Genomic DNA, 19,121 nt, shown 5'->3' with positions numbered 1-19,121 from the left:
CTTCCAGAGAGGGCCCACGTTGTCCCTAGTCTGTCTTTTGTTTGAAACATACTTATAGAAGCCCTTCCTGTTATCCTTGACATCTCTGGCCAGACTCAATTCTAACTGGGCCTTAGCTTTCCTGACCTGATCCCTAGCTTCCCAGACAACGTCCCTGTATTCGTCCCAGGTCACCTGTCCTCATTTCCACCTTCTATAAGCTTCCTTTTTCCTTCTGTCTAAAGAGGCTCCTGATGAACTCTGGCGAAAAGTGATATCCAATTTTTACAATGGCAGAGGTGGAAAAAGACCTTTCAAAAGTTAATATATAAAGTGGCTTATGACATTATATAATATCATGGACACCAACCCTCAGCAAGGTGCTATCCTGCTTACACTGAAGAAATTGTTGGGGTGGCCATTGCTACAAAGAAAAGAAGCAATGAAAAGAAAAAGAAAGTACTGAACGTGATAATGAAATATCCCTCACAAAGAATTCCCACTAAAAATCTCATAGCAATCAAAAATAATCTTTAAATTACATGAGCTTTTAATGAGTCAGATAAAAGCAGGAGATCTAGATTATATTATGAAACATCAGTGTGTATTCAGCTGCATTCTGACCTTGATTTGTTCTTTACACTGAGCTGATGAACTTATGGACAGATCCCAGCACATTCATTTTCCCCTTAGGGACAAAGTACCAAATGGTAGTGTAATTGCCAAGGGAAAATTATTACTCTGTTCTGAATTATTTCTATCATAAATCCAGCACCAGTCAAACAGACTCTGTCAGAAAACCGACAGGGTTGCCGTACAGTGATGAGAGTCCCACATACAACGGCACCATAAATCCCTTAGTCCCACCAACCAATAAAGTCATTAGAAGTCATGCGTTTAAATCAAAATTAGAAAATCCAAGCTGGCAGCAAACTGGTTTGCAATGTTGAAACAATGAAAATGAGGTGATTTACTTGCTACTGCTTTAAAACTCACTCTGCATCGTCTGTTTCTTATGAAATATGTAAAACATGACTAGCTTTTTGTCTGGATAATTTTGAAGGGGGAAAATGCAACTCTTCAAAACACAGATGTGTGACTCAGATCAACTTCAGTTCTGTTTCTGTGCATGTGCAGTATATGAATAACTAGACTATAATCATTAGCCCATAAAGGGACAGTTTAAAATAAGTTCAGATACTTATTCATTGATTCTTTACTGTGAGGGTGGTGAGGCACTGGAATGGGTTGCCCAAGGAAGTTGTGAATGCTCCATCCCTGGCGGTGTTCAAGGCCAGGTTGGACAGAGCCTTGGGTGACATAGTTTAGTGCGAGGTGCCCCTGCCCATGGCAGGGAGGTTGGAACTAGATGATCTGAAGGTCCTTTCCAACCCTTACTATTCTATGATTCAATGATTTATTCTTTTTCTTTAAAATCAAGTGTATGGATTAGAATAATTCACAGAGAAACTTGGTGCCAATGAACATTCACATTTAACTATATTTTGCATTTTCTAACCCTATTCATTTCTCCTGCATCTACCAAGGACTGGTGCCCCCACTGATGACTCTTTCCCACAGTGCTTAAACAGCAGTTTTTTTAACAGCTCAGTAAAAACAGGTATGTTGAACCCTCACACATAAAAAAACTTTGAGCGAGATGACTCATGCAACAGAGAAACTAACTCTTGTAGTCACAAGTTTCACCTTTCACTCCTGCAAGACTGGGAAGCCAAACATTAAAAACTTATGATTACTTACATCTATGTTCACCAAACGAAGCTGGGAAAAGAAAGTTTTCTCATAGAAAACTAACGAGCAACCTGTAAAAAAAGGCCCTGCGATCTGCAGTATCAAAGAATGATCTGCCTCATCTTCCACTCCTAGGGTTAGGCTGTCTTAGGACCAGGTAAGGACTCTGCTTTTCTAAAACATCCAAACTGACTTGATGGAGGCATTATGACTTGTACCAGCTCTGGACTTCCACATAAACAGGAATGCACGTGTGCTGTTTGATAAATTCAACAGCAAAATGTAGCTTACACACTTATTTTAGGTACTAAATTTAACCAGCATTCAATCTCTCCAACATCAAAGGATTCAGAGAGTATAATGGTTTTAGGTGATGCCTGCCTATTATTATGTTTTCTTACATGCAAAATATTTGAGGACTCTTCAAGTGACATTCAACTGCACACAAGAGCATTTGAAGTATCCTACAAAGAACAGTTCGAATTTAATGTAATTATCAGAGTATCACGTGGCTTAAATTGTCTTGCACAGTTTTAGAGTTGCCACATAAGCAAAGACTAATATTTGAATTAATCACCTTTGTTGAAAATAGAAAAAAACCCTAAACTTAAAACCTCCTGTGTTTGTAAGAATGCAACAAAAATTCCTCAAAACTAGAGTTCAGTATCTCTCCTTTCCTCTTTTCGCCCATATGAAGAAAAAAAAAAAAAAAAAAAAAGTAGTGCAAGATGAAAAGGAATGATTTTACTGCTGAAAATTAGGACTGCAGTAAGTTAGGTATGTCATGCTTTTCATCATCATGAAACCCTGATTTTTGAGATATCATTCATGCACTTAAATTAACTAAAGAAATTTGAAAGTATTTCGAGGGCTAAGAGATGTCAATTTCAGATGACTCAATTATTAAAAGTATTATTTATTTTATTTCTTGATTACTTTTTTGGAAAGGGTACAATGAAACAGCCTTTCTATTCATTAAGTTGTCAACAGGCAATGGTATCTATGAGAGCATGCTTGTGCAAATTCAAAAATGAGTTAGTTTATTATTATTATAGAATCATAGAATGGTTTGAGTTGGAAGGGACCTTAAAGATCATCTAGTTCCACTTGCCCTGCCATGGGCAGGGACACCTTCCACTAGACCAGGTTGTTTCAAGCCTTGTCCAGCATGGTCTTGAACACTGACAGGGATGGGGCAGCCACAGCTTCTCTGGGCAACTTGTGCCAGCGCCTCACCACCCTCACAGCAAAGAACTTCTTCCTGATATCTGATCTAAATCTACCCTCTTCCGGTTTAAAGCCATTATCCCATGTCCTATCACTACATGCCCTTGTACTAAGTCCCTCTCTAGATTTCTTATAGGCCCTCTTTAGGTACTAGAAGGCTGCTCTAAGGTCTTCCTGGAGCTTTCTCTTCTCCACGCTAAACAAGCCCAACTCTCTCAGCTTGTCTTCATAGGAGATGTGCTCCAGCCCTCTGATCAACTTTGCGGTCCTCTTCTGGACTCACTCCAACAGCTCCATGTCCTTGCTATGTTGGGAGCCTCAGAGCTGAATGCAGTACTACATGTGGTGTCTCACAAGAGCAGAGTAGAGGGGCAGAATCACCTCCCTTGACCTGCTGGTCATACTCCTTTTGATGCAGTCCAGCATACGGTTGGCTTTCCGGGCTGCAAGTGCACATTGCTGGGTCACATTGAGTTTCTCAACATCAACCAACACCCCAAAGTTTTGTTCCTCAGGGCTGCTCTAAATCCATTCTCCTCCTAGCCTGTATTTGTGCTTGGGATTGCCCCGACCCAGGTGCAGGGCACAATACTTTTTCATCTTGCTCTTTTTTCCTGTTCTAATGTTTATAATTTGCATATAAGTCAGCCAAGTGAAATATGTGTTTTAAAGCTACAAACTTCATATGGAAAGCACAGAAGGCTGCTCTTGAAAATGCAAAGAGGAGCTGAATTTTATTTACCAGAATATCTACAGAATTGGATATTATTTCTGTAAAAGCAATTCCCTATAAACATATTTATAATAAAAGACACTCTGAAATTCTCATACACCCTCACCTATTCTCTCATATCCATTTTACAGGAAGTGTACAATAAAAACAGCATTCCAGGTTTCTCTAGTCCCTGTGGAGACCCTCAGCCATAACACAGTCCTTCCTGTCATTTATTGTTTGATTTCTGGGTAAGGGAAAACACACTTCTAGGTAAATAGGGAGGAGCTAAACTAACACAACATTATCAAGTGAAACTGCTTTATAAAGTCACCAACTGAAGACAAAAAACCTTCAAAAGTTCACCCTGGCAGTATGTTCTGGCAAGCAGGTGGAGCACACACCCACGAACACTGGACCTTCTCTAGACAACAATCTTGGCCAATAGCAATCAGATGAGCCCAAAAAGTAAGATCATTTCTGAGAAGCAACTGTGCAGTGAGGTAAAAACAGCAGGCAAAGTAATCAGTAGCCTAAAGCGGTAAATGTTTTTGTTTATGCTGATGAGGCATCAGCATTGTCCTTTCTAGCTAGAAAAGTTAGTTCTTGATTTTTACTCATATATACTTTGTTGATGTTGGAAAAAGAAAGGGTGTTTAGATCAGCACCTCCAGCCTCTCAGGTTGGCTTGTTGCTCATAGCTTGACCAAGGAAGCCACAGGGTATTTTGCTCTCCATACTAGTCCTGCCAGACCCTCAGAAAGAAAGATAATGTGCTTCTGGGATAAGGGTAAGGAGGAGAAAAAGGTGTTTATTGTGAGAGGGCAGGTGAGAGAGGTGGGGAAAAGGGCTGACAAGGCAGCTGCAGGGAAGAAAAAGGGGCATGATGATGCAAGGAAGGCACAGGGAACAGGTGTATGCTAGGTAGGAGAAGATAAGGCCCCCACAGAATGGCTTAAGTTGTGGTGCTGGACAAGGACTCCTTCCTGCTTCACCAACACACAGATTTTTGAAACCATATTTGCACCTCTTAGCCTCATTACCAATACTCAAAGTTGCTAAGAAGCCTTCAGCAAGCTCCACTCGTGCCACTCTCTTCTTCTTGTTTAACCTCAAACTCCAAGTTAAATGTTCTCTTGCAGTGTAATGTGGGCCTGGTTTGAATAATGTTCCCGCAACAAATTTCACACACTGTCCCCCCCCCCGTCATTACACAGCAGTCCCTGGCATCTGCACTGCAACATGGATACATGTTGCTTACTTCAGAGACCAGCTTGAACCATAACGGACCAAGACCATGGAGTGAAAAGACAGTGGGCTAACTACCATTAGCTAGAAATAATTCTTTCATTCCCTTGAAACCAGAGTTATGTTTTCCTGACAGTTTATTCCAGTTCATCCAAGAATTGAGTTAGCGTAGTTTACAGGAAAAAAACCCCAATTACTGCTATAATAATTCAGAAGTAACAGAAATAACTGAAGCATAGGCAAATTTTGTGGGGATGTAGATGAACAGTATCACCCACTTTTAAAGAATAGATGTATACTAGACCAAGACCTACCCCTCCACTAAACACTCTGCAGAGAACTTAGATCTACAGTTTCTCTTTCATACATGCTGAAGAATCTTCTCCTACTTCTTCCCTGGCTCTCAGCAGGTTTTTCTATTGTCCAGGATGCTCTTGCAGTACCAGCACTTCCCTGGAATGTGCTATACAATTTGCTTTATTGCTCTTTGCTATGCAGTAGAATCAGATGCACATCTGACACATACTATGAAAGCAGAATTGAATTCAGTGTGCTTACTCTTAAGAATCGATTTGATTCTTCTTGTACAAACATACGCAAACGTTAGCTGAAATGTGTATCTCCACGCAAAGCAGGTATCAAGGCTTTGAGACATCACAGAACATATGGACTGCCATGCAGCATATGGAATGAATGATGGATACCTTAAAATATTTGTAGCTCTCTATTTTCTCTAAAAAAGGTGCAGCTGCTCTGGCCCATTGAGCAAGTATTTATGTCAAAGAAAATTAAACAACTTTTATGGAAGCCATATCTAAACCAGTTGCTGGTGAATCATCACCAAAATTTGCTTGACAGTGAAAGAGTTACTATGGCATCTGCTGAAATAATTTAGATGAGGCCTTACTTATTAAAATAGTAAGTCTATACCACTATTAATCAAGCGTGATACAAACTATCGATCTAATACTCACTCCCTTAGATGGTACTCAGAAGCACTAATTAAGGGTGCTGCTTAACATATTTGTTGTTTGCCTCTGTGTTGAACTATCAGAAAATGTGACAGGAGTAATAATGAAGGCTGGAGTTAAAAAGCAGTTTATTCATTTAAATGGACCCTATATGATTGTTTATGAATACCCAAGCAAAACAAGGTCAACAACCCTGGATGTGACTGTTGAAATTTTGAAACATTTTGAAGTACATTAATTGGGATAGATGGAACTTCTACCTTTGTCACCTACTTACCATCCAGCCCCAGAATTTTAAAAGGGTCCTCACTGACTTCTTCTGGCATTACACTGAACAGGACTTTAAGTAACACAAACAAGTGCAACATGGAACCAATTAGCCCAGATACATTGGAAGATTTCAAATGCTACAGTAAATGAAATCTTAATCTCTGGAGAAGGAAAACAACCATGAAGATCACTTCAACTCCATTGTTCAGTTTTGTTAAGTTTCCACCAGCAACTTCGAAGAAAATAGTCTTCTAATTTAGCAGTAATAATTCTGGATTTTATATGGAAGCTTATAAAGTAGAGGCTTAGTTATAAGCTAACTCTCAGTTTCCAGAAATAAGATCAGCTAATCATTATGGGGGGTGGTACTTCCTCAGGTAGCTGAATGGGTAAGATAATGGCAATACTGCACACCCAGGAATTAACTTAAGGAATAAGAAGAGGGTTGGCTTTGATTTGTCAGCTTTTTTTTTTTTTTAAGAAAAAAATAAAACAAGGGTCCTAAAGATATGATTTTCCAGATCCCAAAGGCTATACGTGGTTAACTGAGACTTACTTTTTAAGTGTATTTCTGTTTTGAAGTTAGTGCGAAGGTGATCTGAAATAAACATTAGCTTACTTCAGTATTTTACTTCTGGAATCAACCTTGGAGTCAAACGCACCAGCTGTTAAAGATGCTGCGAAGGGAGAGGATCTGGATTTATATATTGAAAGGTAGGTTGGCACTGTCTTTTCCTTTACCCTCAGACTTTGGTTTTCTAGAGTCAGCAGAACTCACAGCTTGAAAAGAAGCAAGCCAAGAAGAACTGATTAACAGCAGGAAAACAATCATCATAACTCATCATATATCTGCACCAGGTTCCTGCTTTTGGCCTAGTGAATGAAATTCTGAGGGAGAGGAACTCTTATGAAGGCCATCTGCAGCAGAGAAGTCACTTAGTTTACAGATAGTCCTGAGGGTATACTTTTTTGTCATTGCTCATTCCTGACACAGCTCCCTATATTTGTGAAATCTAAAGGGGCAGGCTTTTCTGGCCTAAAAAACCCCCTTAATCTGAAGATTCTATAGCTCACTCTCCCCCTGAACTGTGAAAGGAAATGGATAGCACTCCAACATGCCCATCCATCCCTGGAGAAGAAAGACAATTATTTAACAACACTGCTTCACGCTTTCTCATGAATTCAGTAAAGAAAAAGCTTCTAATAAACATCAAAGAAATGCTACTAAGAATATACAAAAACTACTGTCAAGTTTTATCTTTGGCCTTTGTTAATATGTAACCCATGAGTGTAGTCTTGACATGCACTGCGCTGTGCCCAGGCCTGTGACCCACCTGAAAGGGAACCATCAGGAATATCTGAGTATCCAGGAACTCCACCACTATCTCTATCTGACAATATTACTCACACTCTCAAGAAACAGTAGGATCTTTGCTACTTCCTGTGACACTACTTGTTGGAGCTATCTGAACTGCCCTCTGCTCTAAGCTCAGAATAGAATGACAGTTCTATTTGTCTTTTCTTGCTTTCTCGGTCAACACATATCATTTACTACAATCAATGTATTTTCAAATTACACTGAAATTTCAAACAGAAAACCCAAAAGATAAAGGATCTTCAAGAAGAAGGGGAGAGTGCCAAGGTGCTCAAGAACCTGGCGCATGTATTTCCATAAGCTATGTTACTGTCAGGGCTACAGCTCTCCAGATCCTCAAAGTGTGTGCATGTACTACAGCTGAGAACAGAATTACGCTTAGAAATCTGAAAAACAAACAAGCTTGCGAGAATTCAAACACAGTGGGCAAGCTTTAGCTTTCTTTTATCGTTATTATTCAATTCAACTCTGCTTGATTAGTTTTATGGAACCAAAATACACCAAGAAAGAAGAAGAAGGAATATATTTCCATATTAAATGGGCAAAACTTTATGAAATTAAAGTTATAGAGCTTAAAATATTCCTTGGAGGTATCAGTTCACTTATAGTGTTTATTTTTGAGAGATCATTATGCTGGACAGTAAAAGGATAATAAACTTTTCGGAGGAATGAAATCAAACACACCTTAAAAAAAAAAATAATGTGCTCCAAAATAATTTATCTGAGCAATGTTTTCATCTTTCTCCACATCTAAATATTCCTAAATTTTATTAAATATAACACCTGTACCTGTTCCACAAGCAAAATCGATTAGCAGTAAACTACATAGAAACATCATATTAAGACATACCACATTAGGACAGTGGAAAAACTGAGTAAAACCCTTCTGATGTGGAATGGGCATTATCTGTATTAAGTCTGTTGTTCAACAACAAATTAGGGAGTACTTGAAAAGTTTCTAAGAAGGACAAGGTACGTTGAAGAAATACAGTCTCTTCAGTACAGTAAAAAGAACTATTTATGTTACAAATTCTTTTGACCAGCATGAATTTAAGAAGTTATGCTTTCATTTTTGCATTATTTTATCACTGAGAAGAATAGCTAGGGATTAAAATAAAAGTATGCATTCCACAGTTCTCCTTCTCAAAATGTGTCTGTTTACAGTTGTAGACAAGATCACACTTCAGTGCAACGAGGGACCACAACTGAGGACTGAATTACCCTCAAAACCAGCCAGTCTTCTCAGAAGTCAGGTCTAAACTACCAATTACTACCTCTATGCCTGGTCAATAAGGTTACTCACCTTTTCTCATGTCACTGTCAGAGACAAGTGTATTTATTTAATCTCCCCATCACATATCATTATATGGGCAGGGAAAAACACATGCTGTGCATTGGAGATGATACTGAATCAGCACTGCATCTACGAGGCAGGTGACATTCAAATCATGGTCCTGCTCCAAAAGAAAGTGAAGTGACTTTCTGCACTGCACCTTACAGTGAAGGGTGGTAAAGCTAATCTGCTTGTAGGGTGACAGTGGCATTTTGAACACCAACTTTTTGAGGAAATTGAAAGGATCCATGTGATTTTGATAGCCCTCGGAGCTTGTTTTAGGAACACTGATGTACCCAGTCGGAGCACCTGACAAAGCAGGGGCACCTGCAACACACTGCAGTGGCAACATGCAATACCCCATCGATTGTCCCAGCAAGAGCTTTTCTGTCTGCTTTCATGCTCCTAGAAGTTCAGGCGCTCTGCCATCACAGCCTGTCCCCAACACAGTCCTCTTCTAACAGTCTCTTAATGTCTCTCTAGTCCTATTCATGATAAAGGAACAGAGCAAGGATTAGGACTATTCCTGATCTTTCTCTGTCTGAGAGAAGGGAAATAAAAACACAAACAAAACAAAACAAAAAACAAACTCTTCTTAAATAGGTACCATATAGTAAGCTAGCCAATTAGACTAATTTCAGCATCACTATAATTGTTTGGGTTGTTTGGTTTTTTTTAATAGTAAAGATGATAGATGAATAAAGTAAAAGAAAATCAACAAAAAGCATACCCTACCAGGCAAGTTTAGCCAGTTCTACGTATCCTATTGCTACTCTTGAAATACAGAGCACAAAACTACTGTTCGTAAGCATGCAGAGCTTTCCTCTACTCAGACTGGCTTGTAAGGCATATAGTCAAGGTAATACTACTGACAGCAGTCTGTGCAGACATTTTAAAGAAGTGGGAGTCTAGCTACTTATCCCTGTTGGAAGAATATTTACTCAGGAGGAACATCTATGTATACACATATGTATGCACTGTTACTATTTAGCTCAAATACTTTTTTCCATGGTGCTTGAGTAGCAAATGCAGCCGCAATCTGCTGCAGCTCATCATTAACAAAAGAAAGCCAAATTTTTACAATCTGAAATCTTATGAAATACTTCCTAGCTCTGGTATAGTTATCTCTGAAAATGCAGCAGGATCCAGTGTCACCATAAAGGTGCTTTGGAAATCAAGTGGGGAATGCTTTGGGCCAGGTTGAATAGGGCTTTGAGCAACCTGGTCTAGTGAAAGGAGTCCCTGCCCATGGCAGGGGGGGTTGGAACTGCATGAGCTTTAAGGTCCCTCCCAACCCAAACCATTCTATGATTCTATGATTCTAATGCTCATCTAATCTGTGGGTGTTTTTTAGGTGGACAAAACTTGGCCAGACAATTCAGATTGGGCCTTTAATCAAGACCTTGCCTTTATGCTTCATGAACAAGACATCCTAGAACACTGGCTCAGTACTGACTCAGAAGAAGAACACTCACACCTAAAGATTCAACTTAAGAAACAGCTTTTTTCAGTGTCTAGATTTTCAGGGAAGTCTAGTCACATCTGTCTGTGTTCAGTGCATGGAAAGTGCCACACTGATTCTGTGTAACTGCAAACTACTTCTCTGAGGTGCCAAAATTGAATTGGAACAGACTGTTACATTACTGAACATTTAGTAGTTCTTCTAATAGTCTAGATATTTTGGAATACTCTGCAATATGCTAGTAGCCGAAGAGTACACAAATCATGGTTCACTGAAGTCTTAAGTGATGACCTATTTCTAGTCCTTTACTGTTGCCAATGGGAAAACGCCACATGGCAAGAGTGCAGGGCAGCGCAAAATGCAAATGGATACTCCTCTCCCCATGATGCGTCCTTCTCTACTAGATCTCTGGACTGTTAAGTAAGGGCTAATGACTACTTTATGCCATATATTCAGTCTAGCACTGGCAGCAGGAAGAAAGTAGTAGGGCACACAACTGGGTCTTACTGCAGTGATGCTGGAACATCACTGAGCCATAACTTCTGTGTGAAACTGTACCTGAATCTCAAACATCTCCAGTGACCACTTGTAGTGAAATGTATCTCAATACTGCTGATTCTTGAGAGCCCCTGCTCAAATATGACTATAAATATACTAGCAAACAGAAAAGGCAGTAATATCAGAATTCTCTTCGTGCTGCCTTTGACATCACAGTGTTTTACTGATGCAATGTTCTCAGGTAACAAGAATCAAAAAGTTTTAAATATTCCACTACTTTCCTCTCGTTTTACATTTTCATTACTAACATATTAGATGTCCTGATTTCAGAACGGGGACAATTCCATTGCCTCAATTAATAAAGAAGGCATTACCTAACCAGCACTGTGTTAATAATTAACTCTGATCATAATAAAACACAAATGTTGAATAAATTTCAGAAACGCTCAATGGAACTCTGATTTTCCATTCTGCGTGAAAAGTATCATGCAGAAAAAGAGAGAAAAGAAAGACACTGGAAAAATGATATAACAGTACAAGTCAGGGCGAAAAAAATTACTGAAGCTTAAAGGTGCCTTCCATAAATTAAATACATCAGAAGGGTCACATATAGAAAGAAAAGGAGAGGCAGAGCATTAGGGAGAAATGGAAGAAAAAACCCTCACTCATTACAGAAAGAGGAAAGAGATTATTTATCTCGAAAGTGTTAAATTGAACTTGCTGCAAAATTGATCATATCTCTCCAGACTCGGAAATACCCTACAGCAATTATTGATCAAGAGCAGTGAATGTGCTACAGACCATGTTTATGTGCTATACAAAAAAAAAAAAACAAAAAAAAAAAAAACCAAACCAAAAAACGAGGAGGGGAAAAGAACTAAAGTGTGTTTAAAACATATTTAACTTTGAAGTTAAATAGCACTCAACACACACTGAACTGCTGAGCTAATGATTGCACAAGTTATTGCAGCAATGTGTATGAGGATAGATTAACTTCAGGAAAACATACCTGGCTAGGTTGAATGCATCATCGATCAAGCCTGCTCGATTACTGACAGAGATAACCTGTGAGGGTCAAGCACAAAAATTGAACCATTTAGGGTGATGAAACAGTGAAAGTTCACCTATCAAAGCAGATTTTAGGGATGAGAAGGAGAGCTTACCTCATGGTTCCTTGTTAGCTGATGAATTAGCAGCCTCCAATTCCTAATATCATAATTAACTCTAAAGTAGCCAGTCTGGTTGATGTTCCCCAGCAACCAAGTTGACTCTTCCAAAGCAGGAATTCTGTGGTGTTCTGAAAGCAAAGAACAAGATGGGAAGGAAAGTTGGTTTTCAATTTCTTTGTTAAATTCTCTCTTTCTCTAAATATCCATGAAGGCAGTAAAATTAATTTAAAGACTAACAAAAACATTGCATTGGATTACTAATTTCATTTATCTCTTCGGATGAAGAGAGACACCAGGTGACATTCCTACTGGGGACCTTTTACCCACAAAAAACTCCCAGGGTGTTTTTTCACTGGCAAACAGTATTTGTATGAGAGGTGCCCATTTTAAGTCTGGTACCCTGTTTCTGGCCGTGATAGAACAGCTTTCTATAACCATAACTCCAGTAATTCAACGGATGTGCTATATAGAGAAAACTAAACCTGTGATTAAAAAATAAATAAATTCTTAAATGTTTCTTCATGTACTTTATACTGGATTTCAAATTGAAGTATTTCTAGCTGTACAGCTTCTAGCTACTAACCACTGAGATGCTCCCCTTTAGAGTTAGACCAATTAACCTTATACCAACTATCCTGTTCTTCCTCTTTCATCTCCTTTTAAGTAATCACTTTAGGGCTGAAAGTCTAAATTTATTCTAGTATTTGTGCAGCCAGGCAGTCCACAACTATTTGCAGTCTAGGGATTTCAACAATAAAAATGCTCTGAACTCACAACACACAATTTTTTCACTACGGAAAGCATCATCATGGAATGATGCCTCCAGCTTCAATGTCTCTTGAAGGAGCCTTCAATCTAGTAAATTATTCGGACAAGTACTCACTAAAAATTCAGCAACAATATTCTACTATAATTCGTTTGTACACTGTTGACAAAAGAAACAGTCTTATGCATTTTTAAAAATAAAAAAAAATAAATACAAAAAAGCTAATTTTAAATGTAATTCTATCAGGAATTGTTTCATGTGTGTGAATTCCCTGAAAGTAACTAATGGGAAAAAAGTTAACAATACGGTCTTCACAATTCATACATACTCTCTAGTACCTAGACTTACTAAAGAAATTTATTTATTTTAGCCTTTCTTATAAAAAAGTAATTTCTGAGGAAATAATAGATGACTTGGACTGCAGATAAAAGTTATTATTACTAAGTACCTCTAGCAAAACCACAAACAACTGTATTTTAAGGTGCAAAAAATACGAAGAGCAGCAAGACCCCAATCCTAAAAACACTTAATTATATGCTTAACTTTAAATTCATGGATTTGTATTATGCACATGAATTCAAATAAAAAGTTGAAGGATTAAAAAAGAAAATAATCTTCTCACCTAGGTAGTTGTGACATCATTAAATTCTCTTAAAAATACGCTTCTTAGAAATATTAAGCCCAGAATAACTCAATTGTTGACTATTCAATTGTTATTGCTATTTTAGTGTTTGTCTAACTGACTCACACCAGTTCAATTTTTCTATATCACGACTGAGAAAAAAAAATACAGACCCCTGGTTTTAGTTAAAATATTGACTACATCCATATTGTTATCTGTGATAAAGTGCCAAGCAGACATATTCTTTAGGAGCCAACACACCCTGTAGAAATGAGACTAAGTGAGAAAACCAGAATTAAGTTGTATAACTCTGTGAGCTTCCCAAGCATTTATACTGTCAAAGCACTTAAGCTACTTTTGCCATGCAATCAATTTGGAATAAGGGTGTAACACCGGGCGCCCTTCCTGCCATAGAGGTCTGTTCAACACTCGGCTATATAACTCACTTTTAAGCACAGTCTCTTAGACTGCTATACTGAAATTTCTCCTCTGTTTAAATCCTTTTTTCACTGACCTGAAGTCAGAATCACACAGTTTCTCCAGCTTACTTATAGAGGACTTCAATCCCGGTTTCTGTGTAAATCACTGAACCTTACAAAAGACAAACGTTACTGTAGAAATACCATAAAAGACTGTAACAATTTACAGCACAATGACAATGGCACTTTCTTAGAACCGATTTGGATCAAATATCTGCTGCAAAACAGGGAGAGAAGGAATTTTAATCTGGATCTACATGATCCTATTTAATTTACGTCGTGTGGTGCTGTGAATACAACCTGCCACCCCTAAATCTCAGCTATGTTCCTTATCAACCCAGTGGGTTTCTTAAAAGCAACAGCACAAATATTCACTTCTATATCTAGGACAGACTGCTGAGGGAAATGACAACTTGTAGAGTTTCTCTGGCTCTTCAGAGGCGTATTGCCATGTGGGGTCAGGAACAGGCTGCTCATGCCTAGTAGAAAATCCTACCACCTTAATGCAGTACTGCTTTTCACCCGTGCTTTTCTGTTGCAAACTAACCCTTAAACGCCACCATCCCTGAAAGTAGCTACTTGTAACCAGTTAATCCCTGCACCTCTATGATACCTAAAACCATACCAAATGGGCCATGGGTTATGAGCTCACATTAATCAATAGCTGTATAAGTAAATATACGAAATGGAAATTTAGAAAATCAGATGTACTAAAAAACTACATACATATTTTCTTGTTTGAGTATTTTTATTAAAAATTGATCTCTGAAATGATGAAATACTGAATGATACCTGCCAGTCAAATATGACAAGTTCAAAATAACCTATTTCACAAGTAACAGCTGTGCAACACCTCCAACACATACCGCTTTAATGGAGGAAAATATCTTTTCAAATCTTGATGGCATTATTGCTGTTGTGGTCAGTTTATATCCAACCATAACCCCTTACTATTATTTTTCAATAAGATCACTCATGTGTTGACCTTCTCCTGAAATACAGGACAGGAATCTCTCATGTCTTTCCAGCTCATATAAGGAGGCAGTTATTTTAAAGGACTGCCTGATGCATGTGCCTCATATAGTTTTATATAATTTAGTGGAATTTGATGTTTGAGTCTGTGGAGTCTCATGCCTTTGTGTAAAAGAAAGTCTTTCTTTTGGTGATTACAGCACTGAAAATTTCTATACACCTGGGCAATTTCTCCACTTACCATAAACACATTTATTAGTTTCCTGTTAAAAGTATTACAGTTATGGAAAACGTAGTCATTCAGTGTTAAACCCTATATTAAACCAATCATGACTTTCTAAACAACAACAAAGATTTCATTTGGGAAGAAATCTGTCTTTGAAGATTTTAGTTCACCTCTTAGAATTTTTTCTTTGAGATTAAAGGGTTTTTTTATTTTTTTTACTTTTCTTCCATCTGAAAGAGTTTTCCACAGTCATGTTTTGTCTAAGTGCCTCAGAAAAGAACACAGCTCTGAAACTTTCAGTTTTGCCATATACACATAGGAGACATTTCGGAGGAAATGGTTAATTTTATGACATTCGTTTTGAAATAAGAAAATCAGTTAGGGTCTGATTCTAATTTTCTCTGCTCTGGAAGTGTGAGACAGTCCTCCAGCTGGTGCTAAAAACAAGTGGCTTGAAGCTCTGAGCACTCCCAACTCTCAAGCAACTTCAACTCCATCAAAACCAGCAGGAACGATGGAAGCCTGCTCCTCCGCATGGCAACATGAGCACCTTGTGAGGCAGGTCTGGGTGAAAGGCATCCCTCTGCAAGACACTACTCCAATGCTGACAAGAGCGTGGGCTGAACACAGTCCTACTACAGTTTCGAGTGTTAGACTCACAGTTGTTATTTTAACTTTCCATTTTATACAACCCTTAGCATACTAGGAAGTTGGTTTATGCTGGTAGACTCCCTACTGGGAGAACTGACTCCATTTTCCTGCAAAAATAATTGCACAAGAGTAGCACAATTTCATGCCAAGAACAGCAAGTGAAAATATTCTGACAAAGAAAATGTTCCATGAGGAATTTCATCACAGTATTTTGTGAAAGAATACTGGCTTTAACTAAATTCTGCAAACCTTATTGCAAGAACTTTTCACATGGGGAGAAGACAAACCAGAATAAAAAGTCAGAATCATACAACCAACTAGACTGGAAAAGACCTGTAAGATCATCAAGTCCACCAAGTTTTTTCCATCTCACTTGCCACAGCTCCATGTTGGAAAAAAAATGCTTTGGTGAGTGAACAACACAAGAAATGGAGCACACCAGTAAATATATCTTACATACTTTTTGCTCAGACTACCCTTCCCTCCATTAACATTCCTATATGATAGAACTGCTGATGTCTATGGTGATACAAAATGTAAAGAGCAGTCTTCTCTTAGGATCGTTGCTCACCTGTTGGGATAATGGGAGTGATTCTGCCTCACTGTCAAAATCAGATTGCAGGTTTTGTATCCCTGGTCCTCACTATAGCTGGCTAAAGTTATAAAACAGGACCTACATATTTATTTTACTTCACTTCCTCCTACTTTTGAAAGCCAAAAGAGTGGAGTCGGGAAGCAACATAGGTCAAGCTCTGCAGCTTTGTCTCAAAAAAAGGAAAGAAAGGGTATTTTTCTAATCCTGCACTCTATTCCCCAGTGGGCAGGCAGCAAACCCCAGCTCAGAAGCAGCAGTATTCTACAAGCACTCGGTGGAGGAGAATCACTGTCAAGGGGCTTACACCTGAAGTATAGATTATCTAGTAGTTGGTGGGGTAATATAGTAAGTTGGGACTTGCTGGTTGGAAGGCAATTGCCCTGTTGAATTTTCTTTCCCCCTGTCTCATGGCAATCCTGTGGAGATACTAAGAGTCTGAATGAGAGCAACTTTACCAGAGGCAGGAAGGTCTATCAGAGAAATATTTCCCAGGGACACAAGAAGACAGTCAAGATACAGGAGGTGGGAATGGAAAGGGCAGGGAAGCAAACTGCAAAGCTGCATCAGTCTGTTCAGCAGCACTTGCTGAGTTGCATGGAGGTATTTCGCACCTGGAGCCTGAATACCAGAACAATCACACCCAGGGAATGCCAAGTATGCCTCAGTCCAAAGCCTTGCTCATCTGTTTGATGTGGATGCTGGCTAAACCTACTCACTTGAGGTTAAGGTCCTTCTCCTGGGTTTGCAGAAACGTGACAGGTGAGCCTGTGCTTCCACACTTAGCACACCTTCAGCAGCAATTGCCAACACTTTCCCTCAAGTCCTGATAAGCAGTTGTCTTGTGGGGATGGGCTGAATTCAAAGCTGGCCTTTGACTTTTTGCCCACTACTAATTTTGGGCTGACCCCAAAACAGTGTGGACATTATGTTCATACATCATTACAGAGACCACAAAAGAAACAACTTATCTAGAAGAAACAGAAACAAGCCCTGGACCTGTGACAGAGCAGAAGTTTTGTTAACACTGATGATTTCCAGTGCCAGTGATATCCTTTATCATTCACACCTACAAGACCGTAGCACAAAGAGCATTGCAGCCATCTTACTGTGATGTCTCTGACCTCAGCACGGATAGGAAGGCTAATCATGAGATGTCTCCTTCATGACTGGTTTAATTTTCAGAGGTTTAATAGCTGTCACTCACCTGAAGCAGAATGACCGTATTCATGGATACAGGGAGTGAACAGGGAAAAAGGTGGTGGTGACATATCTGTGCAACACTGCGAGAGCAAATGAGACAGCTTCATTTAACACGCCCTGACAAACTGAGCCAGTAAAAGGGTCATCTGGTGACTAGTATATGAACTGATGAGCAGAAAAATGGTTACATGAATGCTACGGCTCACTAGGCAAGGAGAAGAGAGACTCACAGAAGCACTTGGAAGATGAAAACCTTCCAACACTATGACCTATATACTTTCCACAAACAGGTGTGGAGAGCTACACTGAATATGAAACATCTTGGAGATAATGCACTTTGTCAGACAAGTTGCCAAGGCCTGGCACTTTCCCCTCTACGAGATTTGTTGCAAAGGACAATGAATTAAATCTCAAAAAGACACTGCATAGTTGTAATTTCCAGCATCCCTTCACCTTGGTGGTGTAAAGACTGGATAGAAAGAGCTCTGTTACCAGCAGTTGGGATGATCTGCAATCATCTGAACTAATCCTGCTCAGCATATTGAACAATAAGCGATCCGCTTGTCTCACTATCTCTAGTATGTAACCAGACACAGCCAACATGAGTAAAGAGCAGCAATCCAAGCATCCTATGTTGAGTGGCTCTCACAAGACTGAACAGCAGCCTCTCATCCCTTGCTCATGAAAATGCCAACTAGTATCCTAGAATACTTTGATGAGGTCACAGACACAGTAGCAAAGAGGATGCAAAAATCAGTAATTCTCTCTCTTGTCCTTCTGGATGTACATGGAGGAAGAGACACTTCCATCAGCAAATAACCACACCTGGTGAACTCTAGTGCAAAGCAGGCGGTGTACTCCTCTGGGAAATTGTTATTTAAACTACTACAAAAAAAAAGAATATTTCTTAATGGCAATAAACGTAGCTATTTCAAAGCTGCTGTGGTTTCATTTCTCTCAGATAACTCACAGATAAGGTTAACTTTATTGAAAAATGTAAGTGCTATGTCAAGATATCATAGCGGTAGTCATTAACTTAGATCCTCTTCACTACTGGCAGCTGAAATGAGTTATGTGACCAGAACTACATGACAGACAACAGACAGCTGTTCATCATCTCCTATCCACACTTTAGGCTACACTGGAAGCTTCTTTAGCACAGCAGTTTAGTCAACAAGAAGGAAACGCCCACTCCTTCCTAAAGAGGGCATGGAAACCATCCTCATGAACAGCATTTCCTCCAAATTTGATTTGTGTATCCACATTCAATTGCACTCACATGAAGAACAATATTACCACTCCCAATCTTACGAATATCCTCTGGAGTAGTTTTTTCACCTCCAGCTTGCAGAGGTGTTCCCACACTACTCACTGGGACAACACTTAAACTGCGTCCTCTGCACAACAGAAAGTCTTCAGGATTCTTCACATCCACAAGAACCAATCTTGGAAATCATCTTTTCCAGTCTCAGAATCCCTCCCACATCCCCATGAAACAAACATACCAGCTGCAGAAAATTTCCAGGAGTATCACCAAATCATCTATACCAGCCCCAACACATGACAGTACATACAATGAATCACACACTGAGTACATCCAGGGATGTTCTTACT

At 39.1% G+C, this 19,121-nt stretch overlaps 1 protein-coding gene across 2 annotated transcripts in view; it reads right to left on the bottom strand.

The window, feature by feature from the left end:
• Nucleotides 1-19,121, bottom strand: part of TRHDE (thyrotropin releasing hormone degrading enzyme) — a 221,055-nt gene that overhangs the window by 43,908 nt on the left and 158,026 nt on the right. For both annotated transcript variants that reach the window (XM_030480256.2, XM_030480257.1), the window contains 2 exons: nucleotides 11,991-12,124; nucleotides 11,837-11,892 (listed from right to left, as the gene is read on the bottom strand). In XM_030480256.2, coding sequence (XP_030336116.1) covers nucleotides 11,837-11,892; nucleotides 11,991-12,124 — 190 coding nt within the window. The remainder of the gene's footprint in view (nucleotides 1-11,836; nucleotides 11,893-11,990; nucleotides 12,125-19,121) is intronic.

The sequence above is a fragment of the Strigops habroptila genome, chromosome 3 (genome assembly GCF_004027225.2).
Source record: "Strigops habroptila isolate Jane chromosome 3, bStrHab1.2.pri, whole genome shotgun sequence".
Classification (NCBI taxonomy): domain Eukaryota; kingdom Metazoa; phylum Chordata; class Aves; order Psittaciformes; family Psittacidae; genus Strigops; species Strigops habroptila.
Note: the sequence above shows the minus strand (reverse complement) of the source record. Positions and strands in the feature narration are given on the sequence as shown.